At 43.1% G+C, this 22,933-nt stretch overlaps 2 protein-coding genes across 3 annotated transcripts in view; one reads left to right on the top strand and one right to left on the bottom strand.

Annotated features, from left to right (window-relative positions):
• Window positions 1–4,906, top strand: part of SMIM18 (small integral membrane protein 18) — a 74,334-nt gene extending 69,428 nt beyond the window's left edge. For both annotated transcript variants that reach the window (XM_068233599.1, XM_068233600.1), the window contains one exon: window positions 4,364–4,906. In XM_068233599.1, coding sequence (XP_068089700.1) covers window positions 4,390–4,680 — 291 coding nt within the window. In that variant the 5' untranslated portion in view covers window positions 4,364–4,389 and the 3' untranslated portion in view covers window positions 4,681–4,906. The remainder of the gene's footprint in view (window positions 1–4,363) is intronic.
• GTF2E2 (general transcription factor IIE subunit 2) overlaps window positions 1–22,933 on the bottom strand; it is a 93,990-nt gene that overhangs the window by 47,468 nt on the left and 23,589 nt on the right. The gene's annotated exons all lie outside the window — the stretch shown is intronic.

The raw sequence follows: 22,933 nt of genomic DNA, 5'->3' as shown, positions 1-22,933 counted from the left end.
AAATTGTGATTGACAGCAGTGCCGGCGCTTTCCTTCCTTCCTAACTGATGCAGACACACTGTTGCCTGAGCACGCTGGGGATTCACCCATCCATACCTGATTGTGTGGATTGAGCCATCTCCCCCCCCCCCCCCCACCTATACAGGAGTCCACTAACTGCAGTGCCAGCGTCTTTTACACCTCTACTTCCTACAGTAAAAATAAAAATGTAGCATGATGCTTCTGAATGAATAGAAGGCATGGTACACAGCTAAAGACTGGAAAAGAAATGTGAACATGCTTGTTAGGGCTCGTTTCCACTATAGCGAATCCGCATGCAGGCACCGCATGTGGATTCGCATAGGCAATACAAGCGGATGGGATTGTTTCCACTTGTGCGTCGTGCGGGTGCGTTTTGGCGTGCGGGGGAATTCTGCACGGCAGAGCCGTCAGATTTCGCGTGCGGCAGGAACGCGGGCGAATCGCCCGCAATGCTTTTAATAGGGAAATCGCAAGCGGCTTTGTCATGCGGATTTCCCCGCGAATTCGCGTGCGATTTCACATGTAATGCTATGGCGCTTTACACAGGCAGTGACATGGTTAAATTCGCCTGACTCCTTGCCATGCGAAATCGCGGGGAAATCCGCATGCGGAAACGCAATGCGATTTCGTCCGCGGTGGAATCCAGGTGATTCCGCACCGCAACAGTGGAAATGAGCCCTAAGAAAACCTATTTTACACAAAATAGGGAGAAAGAAGGGGGGGGGGGGGGGGAACTACACAGATACGATGAAATACAATGCAATGTTAGGATGGAAGAGTTTTTTCCTTAAAATAAGTGTTTTTTTCAATATATTACAGTATGATTTACATTTAGTACAAAAAAAAACATTTTCAAAATAGATCAAATGAAAATATATATCTAAAAGGTTTTATAGTTTTCTAGGACTTCACTCATTTGTGAGAATGGGATGTTAAGCAGGCAGGGGGAAAAAAATAAAAAAACAAAAAAACAGGTATACAGTAACCAAGTTCCATGACCAATTAAAGCACACTTGAACTGAGAGGGGTGACATACTTTTGTTTTCTCTTAAACAATGCAAATTGCCTGGTTTTCCAGTTGATCCTCTGCCTCTAATACGTATAGCCACAGCCCCTAAACAAGCATGCAGATCAGGTGCTCTTACTGAAGTCTGACCTGATTAGCTGCATGCTTGTTTCAGGTGTGTAATCCCTTATTAGCAGTCCATATGCGTAATGCTAGGTACACACCATACAATTTTGCGTTAGATAGATGGTTAGATAGATAATTTCTGACATGTCCGATCTTATTTTCAATTGTTTTTCTGCTCGATTTCTCATAGAGATGAATGGAAAAACGAATCAGAAATCGATCGGACGGAAAACTGACTGAAAAAAAAAAAATGCATCGTGTGTACCCAGCATAACAGTGGCTTGATGTGTATACATGGGTGTCTCAATAACCCCTGCCATTGCAAGGGGGCCCAGAGGCTTTGGGGGCCCTTCCTCCTCTCTCTTCCCAACCGAAGGTGCAGCCAATTAGCAAAAAAAAAATCTCAGTTTGCTCACAAACACCTTGTGCAGGAGTGTGTGTAATTTTTCCCTGCTTTCAAACGCTGTTTCACATCACAACTCTTTCTGCTGCCATTCGCCTGCTCCCGATCAAGTGGCCCACATGGGGTTCAGGGACCAATAGGGACCCCATGCCTTAATTTTTGCAGGGGGGCCCTATTAAGTCTAGTTCCGCCCCTGTGTGTATGGGTCCACTGCAGGGTTACTATAAGGCTTTGATCACTCCGACTGTAATATGAGCTACAAGTACCACATACATTCCTAAAACAAGCTTTCTCAAGCACCAGTTTCTGCATTAGTATATAAATCTGCATGCTGTAGCACGGTTATATAACATAAGAATACACGCAATTCAGAAATAAAATAAATGGAAAATCAACATCACTTACCATGTAACAGCCAAGTAGGCACCGTAATAGGTCACCATACAGAAGTGGATGAGTATAAGGCAATATTACTAACATCAGATAAAAAAAGGCAACAGTTACATCTATATGGTACATAGGAAAGGGAAAAACATAATGTTCTTCTTTTCAACAAGGAAGGACTGTGAAGCCTTGTTCATTTATTTATGGCATAAAAGGACTGAACAGGTTCACACAACTGTCTCCAGTTTGCTATGATATGGTATGAACATGCTGTAGATGTCAAGACTCCAGGCTTATCAAGAATAACAGCATCAGTAAATATTTTATTATTTCGCCATTATGCCTTCTGTAACCAGATCACTCAATGGTTTAAACAACTTGTGGTTCTAATTCGTTTTCTAAAGATTTAGGCAGGTATTATTCTTTTTACAATTCTCGGTCTCATTTTACAGCCTTGCGAGATGAGCAGGCACAGTAGATAGAAGGAGAATGCTCTCAATTACTATGCATCTTGCATGAAAGCAGATTTGTCTTACCAGATTTAATGGAACCGCAACCATCCAGAGTGCCCTCAAAATAAATTAAAAAAAGGGAGCTGGGCATATATTATAAGTACAAAAACAGTATGTTAATTGCCTATTGCATTTAACATAAAACAGCCATATTTATCTAATCAGTTGACTGGGATTGCTTGCCAAGATTGCAGTAGTTTTTTTTTTTTTTTTTTTTTTCATAACCACACTTACTGTGTTCTCAAACATTACTGCCTCACCTGATATCAAAACTAAGAGCAGCTTAACTGGAACCGGAAGCGAGAAGTACAGTATATGGAGGCTGCCATAATTATTTCCTTATAAGGGCCCGTTTCCACTATCGCGAATCCGCATGCGTTGCCCGCATGCGGATTCGCACAGTCAGTACAAGTGGATGGGACTGTTTCCACTTGTGCGTTTCCCCGCACGTTTTTCTGTGCAGAAAAAATCTGCAGGGTAGGGCCCTCAGAATTCGCCTGCGTGTGGAATGCAGGCGAATCGCACGCAATGTATTTAATAGGGAAATCGCATGCGTTTTTCCCATGCGTTTTTTGCCGCAATTTCGCATGCGATTTCGCATAGGTACCCATGTTAATTCACACAGGCAGTGACATGGTTAAAATCGCATACAGCCTTACCTATGCGAAATCGCATGCGAAATCGTGGCAAAAAACGCATGCGGAATCGCACCCGCATGCGATTTGCCTGCGGTGATTCGCCGGCGATTTCGCAACGATATAGTGGAAACGGGCCCTCAACCATTGCAGTCATCCAGAAGTCCTGCTGACTTTGTGTGTACAGTCCTGCTGATCTCTCTGGCTGCAGTAGTGTCTGGATCACACACCTGAAACAAGCATGCAGCTAATCCAGTCAGAAACATTTGATCTGCATGCTAGTTTAGGGTCTATGGCTAAAAGTATTAGAGGCAGAGTATCAGCAGGACTGCCAGGCAACTGATATTGTATAAGTAAATAAATATAGCTGCCTCCATATCCCTATCAGTTCAGGTGTCCTTTGGGCCTTTCCCACAGTGGTGTGGTGCGCAACTTATGCAACATTCACAACAATACAGTGTAAATGCACCCGTTAAAAGTAAAAGTGATGCATACTTTTCATTGACTATATACTTCATTGTATCCGACTCAACGCAAGCATAATGATATAGCCCAGGGGTCCCCAAACGTTTTGGGTCGAGGGCCGGGTCAACATACTTTAGACTGCTGGGGGGCTAGGAGTATTCATAAAATGATGTAGAAGTCTTTGCGGGCCAGACAGTAAAGCATATCCAGGTGACAACCTGCAGTGGACAGCAGTTTCACCTGATGTGAGATTTGACTGAAAACCAGCGAATTACTGCTTTCTGGCTTCTAGGTGGATGGGTGGTGCCAGCACTGCTATTCTATATGCGGACCACCAATATTTAAAGATTTAGCTGACCGCATCTATAAGTAATACATTTTGTGTGTGGGGGCCAGTAAAAAAGCCTCAGGGGGCCACATTCGGCCCACGAGCCTTAGTTTGAGGACCACTGGTATAACCCATAGTAGCCCTGCTACTCTACAATTATAGACAAACAACATGCCACTATTTTCCTTCACCAACCTCAGTTTGGTGTATGTAACTTGGAATGGGATAAAACAAAATGGTCAGCTACTCCATTTGATTGGTCCAATTCCAAGCTAAACACATTTGCATACATTTAAGAAATGTAGCAGCAATTCAAAATGAGTAAGATTTTATGTGCCATCTCTAGTCCAAATCTTCTCAAGGTATAAGTTCACTGTAGTTGCATGGTACTGGCAGTTTTGAATGAAAAGTACTAATGTGCCTTATGCCAGGCATGAACTTATATTGCCTAGAACTAAGCAAGGTTTGTCATGTTTCTTGCAGTTGTTCCCTGAGGAGCCTGCACCACAATGTCATCTCTTGGCTCCTGGAAGAATGAGACCAGCTTGATCCAGCAGCAGGTTGGATTCCAGGTTCAGAAGATCTACCCCTTCCATGATGGTTGGAACACTGCCTGTTTTGTAATCCTGGTCCTGTTTATCCTGACTGTGCTATCTCTGGTCCTGTTGGCTTTCCTCTATGAAATGCTGGACTGCTGTTGTTGCGCCAAACATAAGACAGTAAAAGACCTCGAGAATGAGCCAAACCCAGTCAGAGCTCTAATGAGCAGCATGAAGAAACGGAAAACTGAAGTGGTGTAGCATGAGAAAGCTATGCCGGTCACCCCTTCCACAGGACAATCTGTAAGCAGATATCCCTCTGCTTATACTGGCACACACTTTGTCATAGGCCATCTACAATTTATTTCTTGCTTCAGTGTAAATTAGTCAAGCATCTACTGTCTCACCATAGACTTCTTCCATTTTTTGTTTCACACTACAGTGGATCATGATGCCTCATATCATTAAACCCAATTTGGGCAGTTTACACTGTGTGTTCGCTTGTAAGCTTGCATCTTTAAAAACAAACAAAAAAAAACACATTTATATGTGTTCTATGTGACATATGTGAGGTCTACAGAAGGCTGGTAATATTAATTTTAATTTATATGAGGGATTCAAATTATGTTTCATGTAAGTACTGTACTTACCATTGTAACATCTGAAAAGCAGGCCATTAAGTTGCTCAATAAGGCATAGAGCAGTAACTTATGGCAACCAATCAGAATTAGGCTGGGTTTCCACTAGCCGCCACACGTCCTACAAGATGCGCGGTGGCACGTCCTCTTCTGCAAGTACGCAGCCGAATCCCAGACGCCGTGCCATGCACCGCTACGGGATTCGCTGCCACTCTCAGCAAAACCGATAGCAATGTCGGCTGAATCGCTATGTTAAGCTATTCGGCCAGTGGCACTATTATCCTCTATGGCAGAGTTTCCCCACGTGATTTGCCTTCAGTTAGGCATTTCAGAATCCAGTCACTATGGGTTACTGCAGTGTGAAATTCATCCTCACCATACTATTTCAGACAGGCTTATAAATTGCTTGTGTTCTCACAAAGCACATGTGGCAAGGGTAGAAAGAAACTCTCATTCTTCCATAAAATTATAAAAACATATCAGCTAAATATTGCAAAGAACACTAAAATGGCTCATTTGTCTTGATATGGAGGTTGCCATATTTATTTCCTTTTAGGCTGGGTGCACACATAGCAGAAACGCTAGTGTTGCTGAAAACGCTGCATTTTTGCCGCTATGGGTCGCAGAAAAAAAAACGCATATAAAAAACGCATATGGGTTTTCTATGCATTTTCAAAAACGCTGGTTTTGTTGCACATTATGCAGGAAAGCTGCCAAAATGCACATAATGAAAGTCAATGGGAATGCAATGGTATGCGCTATACATGCTTTTTATATGCGTTTTTTTCCCCAAAAATATTTTTTTTTTTTTTTGCTGTATTTTGGCTTACATTTGCATAAACGTAATAAAAAAAGAATGGAAAACGCATGCGTTTTGGATAAAATGCACGCAAAACGCATCGCAAACAGTAAAAATGCACACAACATTAACATAAAACCTGACATAAAACGCAGCCTTTCACGGTATGTCAAAAGTGAACCCAGCCTTAAAAACAATACCAGGTGTCTGGATGTCCTGCTGATCCTCTACTTTTAGCCATAGACCGTGGCGTATTTTAAGGGATGAACCTCTCCTCCTCTCACGTACTGCACCACCTCGTGCTAAAGACACTCTCATAGATGATCACAAGACAGAAAAGCGGTGCACGGTGCCCTGCAGAGGACTTCAGATGTGGAAGTGACATCATCAGCCACTTGCCGCATTTGAAGATCTCTGCACACCACTCTCCTGTCTTCTGATCACCACTGATCTGAAGTCTGTGATTGTCTTTGGAAGGTGGAAGGAAGGCGGGTGGTGCAGCAATGGTGATTGGGAGGTGGGGCTACCAGTACAGAGGGGAGTTATACCTTGGCTACTTGTGGGGGCTACCTTGTCTACCTGTACGGGGGGGGGGGGGCTATATTGGCTACATATACTGAGGGCTAGGGGGACTACCTATATTGAGGGAGGGGAGGCTAGCTATCCTGGGGGCTACCTACACTGAGGAAAAGGGGGGGGGGGCTACATAACTAGGCGGCTACATTGGCTACCTATACTGAGGAGGATGGCTACCTTTTCTGGCAGTTACCTATGCGGAGGGGATTGAAGGCTACCTATCCAAGGGCTACCTAGGCTGATTGGGAAGGGGACTACTTATGCTGAGGGGAGGGTGGGTTACCTATTTGGGGGGCTAAATTGGTTACCTAAAATTAGCAGGGTGGAGGGAGGGGGGGGGGGGGGGGTCAACTATGCTGGTTACTGGGGAATGAAGCTCCATTTGAGGGGTGCAATTTCATTTCTTTTTCCATAGGCCCTATTTTAGCCAGATGCGTCAAATATCTGACAAGATTAGCCACATACTCGTTTCAGGTGTGTGATTCAGTCACTACTGCAGCCAAAGAGATAAGCAGGACTGCCAGGCAACCAGTATTGTTTAAAAGGAAATAAGTATGGCAGTTTCTATTTATACACATCTCGCTTAAGGTATTGATCTGAATGACTTTTATTTTGAATGAATCTATTTTTAATGCTAAAGCCAGTGGCAAATCCAAAGTTGCAGATAATCCTCATAGAAATTCTAGTACACCTATATTCTCTATACAAGGAAGCTTTCAGTTTTTGGACTTTAATTTTACTACCACTCACCTGATGTAAAATCCCACCCAAACCATTTAAAGTGTATCTGAGCTGACATGTGACATGATGAAATAAACATGTGTATGCACAGTGCCAAGCATTCAAATAATTAGGATGTGGGTTTTTTGTCTGAAAGAATTAAACATTCAGGTATGCAAGAAATGGTTTTCCTCTAGTTGGGACCTAGTCGGAATATAGTGCAACTATCCCTGATAAGGAATTACAGCCACAAGACTATTATCTGGCAGAGAACAGCCTTTGTATGCAGGGAATAGGTAAAAAGGTCCATAATTCACAAATTGTGGCTTAGGACTGTTTATAAAAAAAACCAGTCATTGAGCTTTTACATAGAAAATAAAAACTGTGGGATACTAAAGAAGCTATTTTTTGGAGTAGGAGGATAGATAGTTCTTTTCATCGATAATTTCCGACAGGTCCAGTCTGATTTTTATCGATTTGTACAGAAGTGATCAGAAAAACCATTGGAAATCAGATCAGACTTGTCGGAAATATTATCGATTCGACGCAAACTCTGATGGGAAATTGCATGGTGTGTACCAGGCATAACAGTTCGAACCATATGGATCCAGGATAAAGGACTTTGTGATAATGAGATTTTCAGTTTGTTTTAATGGCAAACATATCTGCTTTTCCATAACTTTATGTACTAAAAACTTAGTGATAAAGACCACCAAAACACCTGTTGCAGAGAACAAAAAGGCCCTGTCAACCACAAACTAGTGTAAGCAAAGTCTGTTAGCTCAAATAGCAAAATGTTCATGTCAAATCCACTTGCAAGGCTAAGAAAAAATAGCTCACTACTGTACTATCCAATAAATGTGAAATATCCAATCCAGCAGTAAATGTACAGAGCTTTTGTAAATGATCAGAATACAAACAATGCAGATCATTATGATACTGTACATGTGTGTAAATAAGCATGTACATTTGTCCCAGAATAAAAAAGGTACGCTAGGGCACTGTTATTTACAGTAGGTATTATTCATCTGGTTTTGGACTAGCAGTTCATGGGGGATTCTCAAATATTATCTATATATGCTGCCTCACCCGGTTGCTGCTTACCATTTTATTGGTTGTATTTGTTACACTGCCAACTAGCAAGTGTTATTGAAAATAAAAGAATATCTGAGAATGCCCCATGAGGATATTTTACTAGTCAAAAACCAGTTCGCATTGTCAGATTAATAACAGCTACTGTAAGAGACAGAGACATAGAAAAAATAAATAAATGTATAGTGTAAATTTATAGTGCATCTTATTCTGTGACCAATTTACATCATATATGTATTGTAAATGTTACAATATTTTCCTACTGTTTATAGCGACAGTGCACTGACAATTGATGATCACAGTAAAGAAGGAAACTGCCACTGAGAAAGTAATGTAGGCAATGACCAAAATCTACTCATATTTCAACCTCAAAGGGCATGAGTCACAATTAAGGTACATGAATATCTACTTTTCTCTGTCTACAACCATCTACAAAAGAATGTAATACAAGTTGACCACAGGAAGTGAGGAAGTAAATCCAGGAAAGTATTCCCAGCACATTACTTTCTTTCACTTTTTTTATGTTATAATCTTATTTCAAAATGAATTAAATTCATTTTTTTTCCTCAGAATTCTACATACAACACCCTATAATGACAACTTGAAAAAAGTTAACGAGATTTTTTTGCAAATTTATAAAAATTAAACAATTGAGAAGAAAAAAAAAAAAACACATGTATGCACATCCTTTGCCATGAAGCTCAAAATTTAGCTCAGGTGCATCCTGTTTCCCCTGATCATCCATGAGATGTTTCTGCAGCTTAATTGGAGTCCACCCAGGTAAATTCAGTTGACTGGACATGATTTGGAAAGGCACACACCAGTCTATATAAGGTCCCACAGTTAATAATTCATGCATGAAGCCAAAGGAACTGTCTATAGACCTCCGAGACAGGATTGTCTCGAGGAACAAATCTGAGAAAAGTTACAGAAAAAAAAAATCTGCTGCTTTAAATTCCCAATGAGCACAGTGGCCTCCATCATTCAGGGCTGTAAAGTTGGTACAAAAATCTTTAGACTCCCAACTCCTCAGTTTATGAAACCGCCAACTCCAACTCAGAGTACCCAAAATGGCTCCGACTCCGATTCCTTAGTCTAATACTTACCAGGGCTGTGGATTTTGTACAAAAGTCATCAGACTCCGACGTTTATGAAATCACCGACTCCAACTCCGATTCCGGGTACCCAAAATTGCTCCAACTCCACATTCATGCTTTTGGGGGCTTTCTGAGGGGGCTGGCAGGCTTAAAACTACTTACCAAGGCTTCAGTGATGGCTGACAGTCTCCCTGAACCCCTTTGCAGGCTCCTAGCAGCTTCCGGCATCTGTGTACTGAAGCCAGAGTGTCACATGACCCGATGTGGGTCAGCTGACACTCCGGCTTTCCCAGTGCACGGAAGCCGGAGTGTCAGCTGACCTATCAGGTCATGTGACACTCTGGCTTCCGTACTCAGATGTCAGAAGCCGATAGGAGACCGAGAGGAGGTTCAGGGAGACTGACAGCCATCGCTCAAACCTTGGTAAGTATATTAGGGAGTGCTCCAGAAGACGAGCCGCTCCATAGAGCGCACGGTCGAGAGTCCTCTCCCGTGTGCGCAGTATGGAGCCGCCTGTCTTTGCAAGGACTCGGCTCCAGAAGACTTCCGAAGTCCCCTGAAGCACAGGATTCAAACGGAGGAGCTGCCGCCGCAACAAGAGCACCAGGAGAGGAGAGGGAAGGCTCATTAGGATCCACAGCCTTCCCTCTCCATCGGTATCTGGTAGCAGCGTGGATGGCGGCTACCTGATCTGCACAGCACCCCGGATAAGGTAGCATAATTATTTTTTTTTTATTATTATTTTATGAGCCCACCTGAGGCTCTCTTTGAAGTGGACCTGAACTCTTGTACAGGACAGAAGGAAAACAGAGAAATGCACCTGTATGTTTGAGAGTTTAGCCTGTTTAATTCCCCCTCATTTGTGTTTAATCACAAGTCATAATTTGATCTCTCCCCTGGGTCATCTAACTGCCACGGCTGAGATGACAGATAAGCTCATTTGAAAGCAAAGGCGGTTAATAATATGTCAGAAATAGTGCAGATTTATTGCAGGATTTGTATCAGCTGTAAAAAGTATTATTTTTTTTTTTAAGGTTGTTATGCTGTTGTGTATCTTTTAGAGCAGAGTTCATGTTCGCTTTAATTAAAGCAAACCTGAAGCTAAAATTTAAATAAAAAAGCAAGAGACTTACCAATGGAGAGGGAAGGGTCTGAGTCATATAGAGCCTCCCCGTTCCTCTCCTGGTCACCTCGTTCTGGCGCTGTCACCGCGATTAAAATCTCCCGCCGCAGGTGGTTTCAGGAGTCTTCAGGAACACGAAGACAGGCGGCTCCGTACTGAGCATGCGCGAGTGCGTGAGGGAGAGCACTCACACAGGCGCAGTACGGAGCATACTGGCAACACTCAGGGTCCCGAAGACTTCCAAAGCCTCCCATAGTGGCAAAGAGCAGGCTTCTACCCATTGGTTGGAGACTGCTAACAGAGGTGACGGCGCTGGAATGAGGTGACCAGGAGAGGAATGGGAAGGCTCAATACAACCCAGAGCCATCCCTCTCCCTAGGTATCTGTTTTGTTTTTATTATTTGAAGTGAACCTTGCACAGAACAGAAGGAAAACAGAGAACTGCACCTTGTATGTATTTAGAGAGTTTAGCCTGTCTAATCCCCCCTCATCTGTGATTAATCACAATTTGACCACTCAGCTGTGTCAGCAGACTGCCACAGCAGGACAGCTAATTGGTAAACACAGAATGGTAATGTCAGCTTCCATGAAAGCAGGAAGTAGACATGCTGCAGATTTATTGCTGGATGTGTATCAGTAGTAACAAAGAAATGTTTTTCTTTGAAGTGTAACTGTTGGGTATAAAATCAAAAATAAAAAATTCTTTATTTTTATCTGGTAAACAAGTAATAAGGGTGCTAACCAGGCAATTCAAAAGTTAAAATCACTATTACTTTTCTTGTTGATAAACGATCAGTCCCCAGTTTACCCGACTCTTATTTGGTAAACAAAAAGGAAGTTGCAGGGCATGCTGGGTTGTCCTTTTTTGCTGCTCTACTTCCCCTCAGACTTAACTAACACAGCCTGATTGGCTGAAGCCTCTTTCCCTCCAGTTATCCCCTCCCACACCTCTGTTCCTCTCTGATTGGCCAATATTCCTCATGCTGAGACAATGCACTTTCTATAGTGAGGGGCGGGCAAAGCAGGCAGAGGAGAGTAGGGCAGGAAATAATAATAATAACAACAGTATTTGTATAGCGCCTTTCTCCTGTCGGACCCAAAGCGCTTGCGAGGCAGCCACTAGAGCGCACTCAGCAGGCACTAGCAGTGTTAAGGAGACTAGCCCAAGAAACGCCTTACTGAAATAGGTGCTAGCTTACTGAACAGGCAGAGCCGAGATTTGAACCCAGGTCTCCTATGTCAGAGGCAGAGCCCTTAACCATTACACTATCCAGCCACTACGTGACATCAGGATTGGCTTCAAAATAGCCACACTTAAAGTGGGAAATGCTAAGAAGGATTTTCTCTTTTTTTACTGTAGAAAAATCACTAAAATCAAAAACGTGGACAGTGCAATACATACAGTGGGATGTGAAAGTTTGGGCAGCCTAGTTAATAGTCATGATTTTCCTGTATAAATCGTTGGTTGCTACGATAAAAAAAATATGTCAGTTAAATATATCATATAGGAGACACACACAGTGATATTTGAGAAGTGAAATGAAGTTTAATAGATTTACAGAAAGTGCGCAATAATTTAAATAAAATTAGGTAGGTGCATAAATTTGGGCACGGTTGTCATTTTATCGATTCCAAAACCATTAGAACTAATTATTGGAACGCAAATTGGCTTGTTAAGCTCAGTGACCGCTGATCTACATATGCAGGTGAATTCAATTATGAGAAAGAGTATTTAAGGGGGTCAATTGTAAGTTTCCTTCCTCTTAACCACTTCCCGACCGCCGTATTGACAATTGGCGGCCGGGAAGTGGACCCCGCAAGGACCGCCGTATTGACAAATGGCGGCGGTCCTTGTAGTGGCATGGGCGGAGCGATCGCGTCCTCCGCCGGCGCCTGTCTCCGCTCACCCGCCGCAACATCCCGCCAGCCATACGGAAGCGCCGGCGGGATGTTAACCCGACGATCGCCGCATACAAAGTGTATAATACACTTTGTAATGTTTACAAAGTGTATTATACACGCTGCCTCCTGCCCTGGTGGTCCCAGTGTCAGAGCACCCCTCAGACCCCCCCCCCTGCCCACCCCCCAGACCCATGTTTACACCCAATCACCCCCCTAATCACCTATCAATCACTCCCTGTCACTATCTGTCAACGCTATTTTTTTTACCCCCCCCCCCCCTGCCCCCTCCTGATCACCCCCCCACCCCTCAGATTCTCCCCAGACCCCCCCCCATGACCTGTATGCATCTATCCCCCCTGATCACCTGTCAATCACCCATCAATCAGCCCCTAACCTGCTCCTTGCGGGCAATCTGATCACCCACCCACACCAATAGATCGCCCGCAGATCCGACATCAGATCACCACCCAAGCGTAGTGTTTACATCTATTCTCTCCTCCAAACACCCACTAATTACCCATCAATCACCCCCTGTCACTGCTACCCATCAGATTAGACCCCTATCTGCCCCTAGGGCACTCAATCACCCGCCCATACCCTCAGAACGCCCTCAGACCCCAGCCCTGATCACCTCGCCAGTGCATTGCTTGCATCTATTCCCCCCTCTAATCACACCTTGAGACACCCATCAATCACCTCCTGTCACCCCCTAGCACACCTACCCATCAGATCAGGCCCTAATTTGCCCCGTGTGGGCTCCTGATCACTCGGCCAAACCCTCAGATTCCCTTCAGACCCCTTTCCGATCACCTCCCCCCAGTGCATTGATTGCATCTATTTTCCCCTCTAACCACCCCCTGAGACACCCATCAATCACCTCCTGTCACCCCCTAGCACTCCTATCCATCAGATCAGGCCCAATACAACCTGTCATCTAAAAGGCCACCCTGCTTATGACCGGTTCCACAAAATTCGCCCCCTCATAGACCACCTGTCATCAAAATTTTCAGATGCTTATACCCCTGAACAGTCATTTTGAGACATTTGGTTTCCAGACTACTCACGGTTTTGGGCCCGTAAAATGCCAGGGCGGTATAGGAACCCCACAAACTGACCCCATTTTAGAAAAAAAGACACCCCAAGGTATTCTGTTAGGTGTATGACGAGTTCAAAGAAGATTTTATTTTTTGTCAAAAGTTAGTGGAAATTGATTTTTATTGTTTTTTTTCACAAAAGTGTCATTTTTCACTAACTTGTGACAAAAAATAAAATCTTCTATGAACTCACCATACTCCTAACGGAATACCTTGGGGTTTCTTCTTTCTAAAATGGGGTCACTTGTGGGGTTCCTATACTGCCCTGGCATTTTAGGGGCCCTAAACCGTGAGGAGTAGTCTACAAAACAAAATGCCTCAAAATGACCTGTGAATAGGACGTTGGGCCCCTTAACGCACCTAGCCTGCAAAAAAGTGTCACACATGTGGTATCGCCGTACTCAGGAGAAGTAGTATAATGTGTTTTGGGGTGTATTTTTACACATACCCATGCTGGGTGGGAGAAATCTCTCTGTAAATGGACAAATTGTGTGTAAAAAAAAAAAAAATCAAAAGATTGTCATTTACAGAGAGATTTCTCCCACCCAGCATGGGTATGTGTAAAAATACACCCCAAAACACATTATACTACTTCTCCCGAGTACGGCGATACCACATGTGTGGCAATTTTTTGCACCCTAACTGTGCTAAGGGGCCCAAAGTCCAATGAGTACCTTTAGGATTTCACAGGTCATTTTGCGGCATTTGATTTCCAGACTACTCCTCATGGTTTAGGGCCCCTAAAATGCCAGGGCAGTATAGGAACCCCACAAATGACCCCATTTTAGAAAGGAGACACCCCAAGGTATTCCGTTAGTAGTACGGTGAGTTCATAGAAGATTTTATTTTTTGTCACAAGTTAGCGGAAAGTGACACTTTGTGAAAAAAAACAATACAAATCAATTTCCGCTAACTTGTGACAAAAAATAAAATCTTCTATGAACTCACCATACTCCTAACGGAATACCTTGGGGTGTCTTCATTCTAAAATGGGGTCATTTGCAGGGTTACTACACTGCCCTGGCATTTTAGGGGCCCTAAACCGTGAGGAGTAGTCTGGAAATCAAATTCCGCAAAATGACCTGTGAAATCCTAAAGGTACTCATTGGACTTTGGGCCCCTTAGCACAGTTAGGGTGCAAAAAAGTGCCACACATGTGGTATCGCCGTACTCGGGAGTAGTACAATGTGTTTTGGGGTGTATTTTTACACATACCCATGCTGGGTGGGAGAAATCTCTCTGTAAATGGACAATTGTGTGTAAAAAAAAAAAAAAAAAAAAAAAAAAAAAAAAAATCAAAAATCAAAAAATTGTCATTTACAGAGATATTTCTCCCACCCAGCATGGGTATGTGTAAAAATACACCTCAAAACACATTGCACTACTTCTCCTGAGTACGGCAATACCACATGTGTGGCACTTTTTTGCAGCCTAACTGCGCTAAGGGGTCCAAAGTCCAATGAGCACCTTTAGGCTTTACAGGGGTGCTTACAATTTAGCACCCCCCAAAATGTCAGGACAGTAAACACACCCCACAAATGACCCCATTTTGGAAAGTAGACACTTCAAGGTATTCAGAGAGGGGCATGGTGAGTCCGTGGCAGATTCCATTTTTTTTTTTTGTCGCAAGTTAGAAGAAATGGAAACTTTTTTTTTTTTTTGTCACAAAGTGTCATTTTCCGCTTACTTGACAGGGGGTCAGAAAAGTCATAGATGCTTGAAAATGGGAAAATTCACTTTTTGCACCATAGTTTGTAAATGCTATAACTTTTACCCAAACCAATAAATATAGGCTGAATGGGTTTTTTTTTAATAAAAAACATGTTTGTCCACATTTTTCGCGCTGCATGTATACAGAAATTTTACTTTATTTGAAAAATGTCAGCACAGAAAGTTAAAAAATCATTTTTTTGCCAAAATTCATGTCTTTTTTGATGAATATAATAAAAAGTAAAAATCGCAGCAGCAATCAAATAGCACCAAAAGAAAGCTTTATTAGTGACAAGAAAAGGAGCCAAAATTCATTTAGGTGGTTGGTTGTATGAGCAAGCAATAAACCGTGAAAGCTGCAGTAGTCTGAATGGAAAAAAAGTGCCTGGTCCTTAAGGGGGTTAAAGCCCACGGTCCTCAAGTGGTTAATTTTCTCTAAAGTGTAAAACATGGGGCTCTCAAAACAACTCTCAAATGACCTGGAGACAAAGATTGTTCACCATCATGGTTTAGGGGAAGGATACAAAAAGCTGTCTCAGAGATTTCAGCTGTCTGTTACCACAGTTAGGAACATATTGAGGAAATGGAAGACAAGCGATGAATGGTGAGGTCAGAGTCAACCCACAGACCAGCACCAAAGACCTACAACATCATCTTGCCGCAGATGGAGTCACTGTGCATCATTCAACCATTCGGCGCACTTTATACAAGGAGATGCTGTATGCGAGAGTGATGCAGAGAAAGCCCACAGCACAAACAGAGCAGCTTGAGGTATGCAAAAGCACATTTGGACAAGCCAGCTTCATTTTGAAATAAGGTGCTGTGGACTGATGAAACTAAAATTGAATTATTTGGGCCAAACAAGGGGTGTTATGCATGGAGGAAAAATAACACAGCATTCCAAGAAAAACACCTGCTACCTACAGTAAAATATGGTGGTGGTTCCATCGTGCTGCTGTGGGGCTGTGTGGCCAGTGCAGGGACTGGGAATCTTGTCAAAGCTGAGGGACGCATGGATTCCACTCAGTATCAGCAGATTCTGGAGACCAATGTCCAGGAATCAATGACAAAGCAGAAGCTGCGCCAGGGCTGGACCTTTCAGCAAGCCGACCCTAAACACTGCTCAAAAGCCACTACGGCATTCATACAGAGGAACAAGTACCACGTTCTGGAATGGCCATCTCAGTCCCCAGACCTGAATATAATTGAAAATCTGTGGTGAGTTAAAGAGAGCTGTCCATGCTCGGAAGCCATCAAACTTGAATGAACCAGAGATGTTTTATAAAGAGGAATGGTCCAAAATACTTTCAACTAGAATCCAGACTCTCATTGGAACCTACAGGAAGCATTTAGAGGCTGCAATTTCTGCAAAAGGAAGATCTACTAAATATTGATTTCATTTTTTTGAGGTGCCCAAATTTATGCACAACAATTATTGCACGCTTTCTGTAAATCCAATAAACTTCATTTCACTTCTTAAATATCACTGTGTGTGTCTTCTATAGGATATATTTAACTTATATTTTTTATTATCGTAACAACCAACAATTTATACAGGAAAATCATGACGATTAACAAGGTTGCCTAAACTTTCACATCCCACTGTATGTTATGTAAGTAGAGCAAGTATTTACCTACTTATATATGTGGTTTTTTTTCTGAGGTAGTATGGTTGACAGCTCCTCTAAAGGATATTATGCTGTTGCGTATCTCTAAGAGCAGAAAGGAGTTCAGGTCTGCTTTAAATTTGGCTTCAGTTTTGCTTTAACAAATCTATTCCTCATTTATTTTAATCAACCAAACTACATTTATTATAGTGATGAAATACATTCCATCTAGTGTGTCACTCTGACAAATAAAGTTTCTTTATTCTTGAATGTACTGCAAACTTACAATTAGGTCGAATGACTTTCATACAACCCACCACTCACCATTCAATTTTGGACAAAAAAAAAACTGATCTGATTTTTACAACCTTCTTTCCCAACGATTTTCATACAAAAAAATAAATAAAAATGTATTGATCGAAAAAAAATTCTCTCAACTTCTCACACAATCAATCATATAAATCGAATTGGGGTAAAATTTAACAGAAAAATGATAACGTGTGTGGCCACCATGGCTAGGCTCACACTGTAACAGATGTACTGATGCATTCACAGCAGACCCATTTAGGATACGCTCTGATCTGTCGCATGTCCGAGGGCATTCTACATATTACCTTAAGCATAGACAACTTTGCCTTTACCAACCGTGGGGGAGCACCCCCTGCATATTAGTTCGGACTTGTGAGCAGCGGCTTAGTGCTCTTGTGGGTGGCAGCTTAGCTGCGTCCATGCCATGCATAATAACTGTCTATAATGCTAGGTATACACTATGCAATTTTCAGACAGATGATCGGTTCACTTCTATGAATAATCGTTTGAAAAATTAATTAGTAATCAGATCCAACATGTTGGAAATAATCGATCTGACAGTAAATCTGTCATCGTGCGTACCTAGCATTAGATATAAGATTGCTGGCAGATTGGCTGCTGAATGAGCAGTTGCTGCTTGGTAACTGTCCAGAATAATGCTGGGAATACACAATGAGTTTTTCTGTAAGAGCGATTATTTCCTTCAAGTCCAATCTGATTCCCAATCTATTTTCTAATCAATTTTCCATAGAAGTGAACAGAAAATTAATCAGGAATCAGATCTGTCGGAAATAATCGATCTGCCAGTAAATCTGACAGAAAAACCCATCATGTATTCCCAGCATAAGGCCTGTTACACATCAGAAACGTGCAGGAGAACGGCTCCTGCAGGCGTTGCGGCGTGTTGTCGGGAAACTCCGGTGCGACGCTGAGTAGCGGCAGTAGTAGTTAATTAACCCGAAGGGGAAACGGCGATTCCCGACGATAAAATGCGCCGGGATGCGTCGTATCGCAACGTATCGAAACGCAGCGTCGGGTGTGAAAGGCAAAAGGAAAGTCTATGGACTTTCCTTTTACCTTGGTTAACGCAATGTATAGATCTTGCGTTAAAACGCGTAAAAAGGGCTCTGGTGTGAAAGAGCCCTGACTGTCAACAGGCCTCAGTGTGTCTGTGCTGTGCATAATTATATAGGTTATATCTTTTGCATTCTTATCTTACACACCATTATACCTTATCTTATATCAGACACCTCTATCATGAACTATTAAAAACACAAGCAGCACCAAGTATACTTTGGGTTTATTATCCTTTATTTAATAAGTGGTATACACCGGTTTTCCTGACCTTCATATAGTTGGTAGCCTCCTGTGATCTTTAATGCCAGGATGGTGATGCAGTGGTATATAAATACTTAAATAAATAAAGATCTATTTAGTTAGTGAAGTACATGGGGTTTCGGACTCTTTAGTCAGTTGGGGGCGCTAGTCTACTTTAGGGGACCCACCGCAAATCCCCATAGAGAATTTGAGCTGTGCTGAAAACTGAAAGAATTTCCGCTTTCAGCTCTTTGAAAACCCTTCAAGTCATATATCTATGGAAAGCTGAGACTCTGCTCTAACGAATGATGCCACAGTCAGTGAGCAAAAGCTGAAGCTCACCGCATAGGAGGCACCGTACTCTGTCGGCTATCTACACACATACACACAGCTGTATTGTTATTTGTAAACACCGGTGGGGTTAACCCTCACCACCCCAGCAGCTGGCAGCTGTAGTGATCAGTGAGGACAACTTACACCACGGCCTTTGAGATGATCCACGACACCATGTTGCTGGCTGGCAGGGGTGCCCTCCTGGCACCCTGGATCCCGTGGTGTCCTGGCCCAGGGAAGGGTCACGGGTGATGATGATTCTGTCGCTTGTGGGGTATGCCCGGTCCCGGGGAACTATCATACGTCACGGCTCCACTCGCCAATTCTCCGGCTTCAGAAAAAAATAATTTCTCCCACGCCCCCAGCTAACAATCCCTCCAATGAGGAGGGAGAAAGATATCAGCAGCACAGAACTAAGATGGCCGACGGAGCCGCGATCGCGGCCGTTCGGCGCCTCGTACGCGGTCAGTTTCAACTTTTGCTCACCGAAAGTGGCATCATTCGTTAGAGCAGAGTCTCAGCTTTCCATAGATATATGACTTGTGGTGTTTTCAACGAGCAGAAAGCGGAAATTCTTTCCGTTTTCAGCACAGCTCAAATTCTCTATGGGGATTTGCGGTGGGTCCCCTAAAGTAGACTAGCGCCCAGTTGGGAGCCTACTGCGATCTTTAATGCCAAGATGGTGGTAAAATGGTAAAGTCTCTGGAACCTTCACACGCAGGACTGGCCATTTAACCTCCAGCACCTGTATAATAAGGCGCGCATTGCTCCTTGTAGACTCATCACAGCTGGCCATTGCAGTCATCATGCTCTGATGTATTTGGTGGATGTCCTCTAGAGGCAAGTCATGTGCTGCTATGCTATGTTTCAGGTGGTTTATGAGCCTCCATAAGGCCTCTTGCACACTGCATGCATTTCAGATTCCGATTCCGCTTTTTAATCTGTTTTTACATCCGATTCCGATTCAGATTTTTAATCTAACTGCATGCTGCGTTTTTTGATCCGTTTTTCTGTTGAATGTGATTAAGGAAAATCGGAAACGGAATCGGAAACGGAATACGGATTTGCAGTGTGCAGCTTGTTTGTCAGCCGTTTGTAACAGGTTGTGGCAGTTACACTAGACAGTTTTCAACATGTTTAGTGGGAAGATCCGCGGGGGGGGGGGGGGGGGGGGGGGGGGATAAAAATGCAAATCCACTTACCTGGCCGCCGGCCTGGCCAGGTTGGGTGCGCCACCGGAGGCGACCGGGAGCCTGCGGAGCGGCGGCAAGGGGACGTCCTGCCTGCCACGGGCTGGAGGAAGCCCCAGGTAAGCGGATTTGCATTTTTATTTCCCCCCCTCCCCACCGTGAACCTTCCCTTTAAAGAGGAACTCCAGTGAAAATAATGTAATAGAAAAAAGTGTTTAATTTTTACAATAATTATGTATAAAATGATTTAGTCAGTGTGTGCCCATTGTAAAATCTTTTAAATCCCCGATTTACATTCTGACATTACATGGGGACATTTTTACTGTTGGCAGGTGATGTAGATGCTGCATGCTTTTTTGGCAGTTGGAAACAGCTGTAAACAGCTATTTCCCACAATGCAACAAAGTTCCCAGACAGGAAACTGCCAGGAGTACCATGGTCCTCAGAGTTTCTTGTGGGAGGGGTTTCACCACAATATCAGTCATACAGCGTCCCCTGATGGTCTGTTTGTGAAAAGAAATAGATTTCTCATGTGAAAGGGGGTATCAGCTACTGATTGGGATAAAGTTCAATTCTTGGTCGGATTTTCTCTTTAACCTGCTGAGCGGTCTGGACGAGCTCAGCTCGTCCAACACCGCCAGAGGCTGCCGCTCAGGCCCTGCTGGGCCGATTTTCGTCAAATAAAAAGCAGCACACGCAGCCGGCACTTTGCCAGCCGCGTGTGCTGCCTGATCGCCGCCGCTCTGCAGCGATCCGCCGCGAGCAGCGGCGAAAGAGGGTCCCCCCAGCCGCCTGAGCCCAGCGTAGCCGGAACAAAAAGTTCCGGCCAGCGCTAAGGGCTGGATCGGAGGCGGCCGACGTCAGGACGTCGGCTGACGTCGATGACGTCACTCCGCTCGTCGCTATGGCGACGATGTAAGCAAAACAAGGAAGGCCGCTCATTGTGGCCTTCCTTGTTTATTCTGGGCGCCGGAGGCGATTGGAAGAACGCCTCCGGAGCGCCCTCTAGTGGGCTTTCATGCAGCCAACTTTCAGTTGGCTGCATGAAATAGTTTTTTTTTTATTTAAAAAAAACCCTCCCGCAGCCACCCTGGCGATTTAATCAGAACGCCAGGGTGGTTAAGCGATTCAGCTTTGAATACATGTCTCGTATCGCCTCTAGGCCAGCGAGTTGCTGTGCATCTTGTTGTCGTTGGCGAGGCTTGAAAAGTTGTCTCCACCAGTGAGCTCTGGTACACTTCAGATTTGGCAATTTGGCATTTGCACTTCGAGTTTAAAGAAAAGTGGACTAAGCCACTCTCAACTGATTAAATTTCACTCACTGATTTTCAGTTGAGAAATGAAAACTGCTGTTATTTTTACACTTTAAATGGAAAGCTTCCTAAATTTTAAAGTATTTGTCCTAGGGTGTCTGTGGTTCTCAGATTGGCAAAAAAAGGGGCGGGCCAAAAAAACAACCAATCATAAAAATAATATACTGCTGATACTATCAGAGTTTGAATGGCAAGTGTACAAAACTTAGCATAATTACTCACTGGGTGACTGTGGTCAAAATTTAGGAAGTGTGTGGAGCCACAAACAGTCAAGGACCTCAAAGTTCACACAGTTGGTCATTTGGTAACTTTGCTTCAAAAAGGTAGAAAAAGGTTGTGGGAGCGTCTAACAGTCAATCAAATTTTACTCATTGACTTCAATGGTAACATTCAAAACGCTGTAATTCTCACAGCAGATTCATGCAGCTATTAAATGTGTATTCATTTTTCTTAAAGTCACTTTGGCCAGGATTTAACTAGGTATGGTGCAAAGCAAATACCAAACTATCTCACATGCTACATCCAGAACAGCTGATGAATACTCAGTTACCTCATTAGGTCTTCAGCACACTTTGGCATTGCTGTGCTTATATCATGATAGGCATGCAATATGCAAGTAAAAGCACTGTCTGCTGGACACGTGTATGCGCTGCACTGCATTGTGTTCTGAGAATGCACTTGTGTTTTCAACACAGCGCTGTTCCATTCAGCATTATTAAATGGTGGCAGCTCTGCAATGGAGAGACTATGCTCAGGCCTTCACAGCCGGAGAGTATACAACCACCATTCCTGATTATAAAATAGCTTGTATGACTTATTTTGTATTTATTGATATAAGAACAGAGATGGTTCAGGCCTTAGGACAAATACAATTAATTTGTTGGATTTCATTACATTATTCACATTGGCCCAGAAATACAGCACTGAAACTAAACATTAGCTTACCTGGTAATTCTATTTTAGGTAACCCTCCAGGACAGGTATACATCGAGATCTGGCCCCTCCCAGGAAACATCCCACAGCCTCTCTATAAATTAAATTAATTGTCAGGTGATCGGCAGTATGTAACAAAGGAAAAAAAAAAAAAAAAAAAATCAGAAAACAGGTCTAGACTACCTGACCACCTAACCAACTAGGATAGTGAAAAAAACCAATCACGAAGTATTACATAGGATTTCAACACTTACATAGTCATGAAACAAAATTACCATATAGTACATTCATAATACTGTTTATATACATACTATTATACCCCAAAAAGGGTGGGTTACCCACCTGTCCTGGAGGGTTACCTAAAATAGAATTACCAGGTAAGCGAATGTTTAGTTTTTCCAGTAACCCTCCAGGACAGGTATACATCGAGATGATGAACAAGAAATAAAAACCATCACCAACTTAGGGTGGGCTGACCGCTTGTAAGACTTCCTTCTGAAATCCTGGTCAAATGTAGATATACGATCTAGTTTGTAATGCCGCATAAACGTTTCCAAATTCTTCTACGTTGCTGCATTACACATCTCCAGAGGAGAAGCACCAGTTCCCGAATCTAAAATGTTCCATAAGAATTTGACTAATATTCAGCAAATGTCTCTCCTTCTCTTTATCCTTGGATGGATCTGGATAGAAACTTGGTAAAACTATCTATTGAGTTCTATAGAAAATGTCTCCAATTTTCAGAATAACTCTGAACTGTT

The sequence above is a fragment of the Hyperolius riggenbachi genome, chromosome 1 (genome assembly GCF_040937935.1).
Source record: "Hyperolius riggenbachi isolate aHypRig1 chromosome 1, aHypRig1.pri, whole genome shotgun sequence".
Taxonomy (NCBI): Eukaryota; Metazoa; Chordata; class Amphibia; order Anura; family Hyperoliidae; genus Hyperolius; species Hyperolius riggenbachi.
The sequence above is the reverse complement of the archived record's forward strand: the minus strand, read 5'-3'. Positions and strand labels throughout refer to the sequence as shown.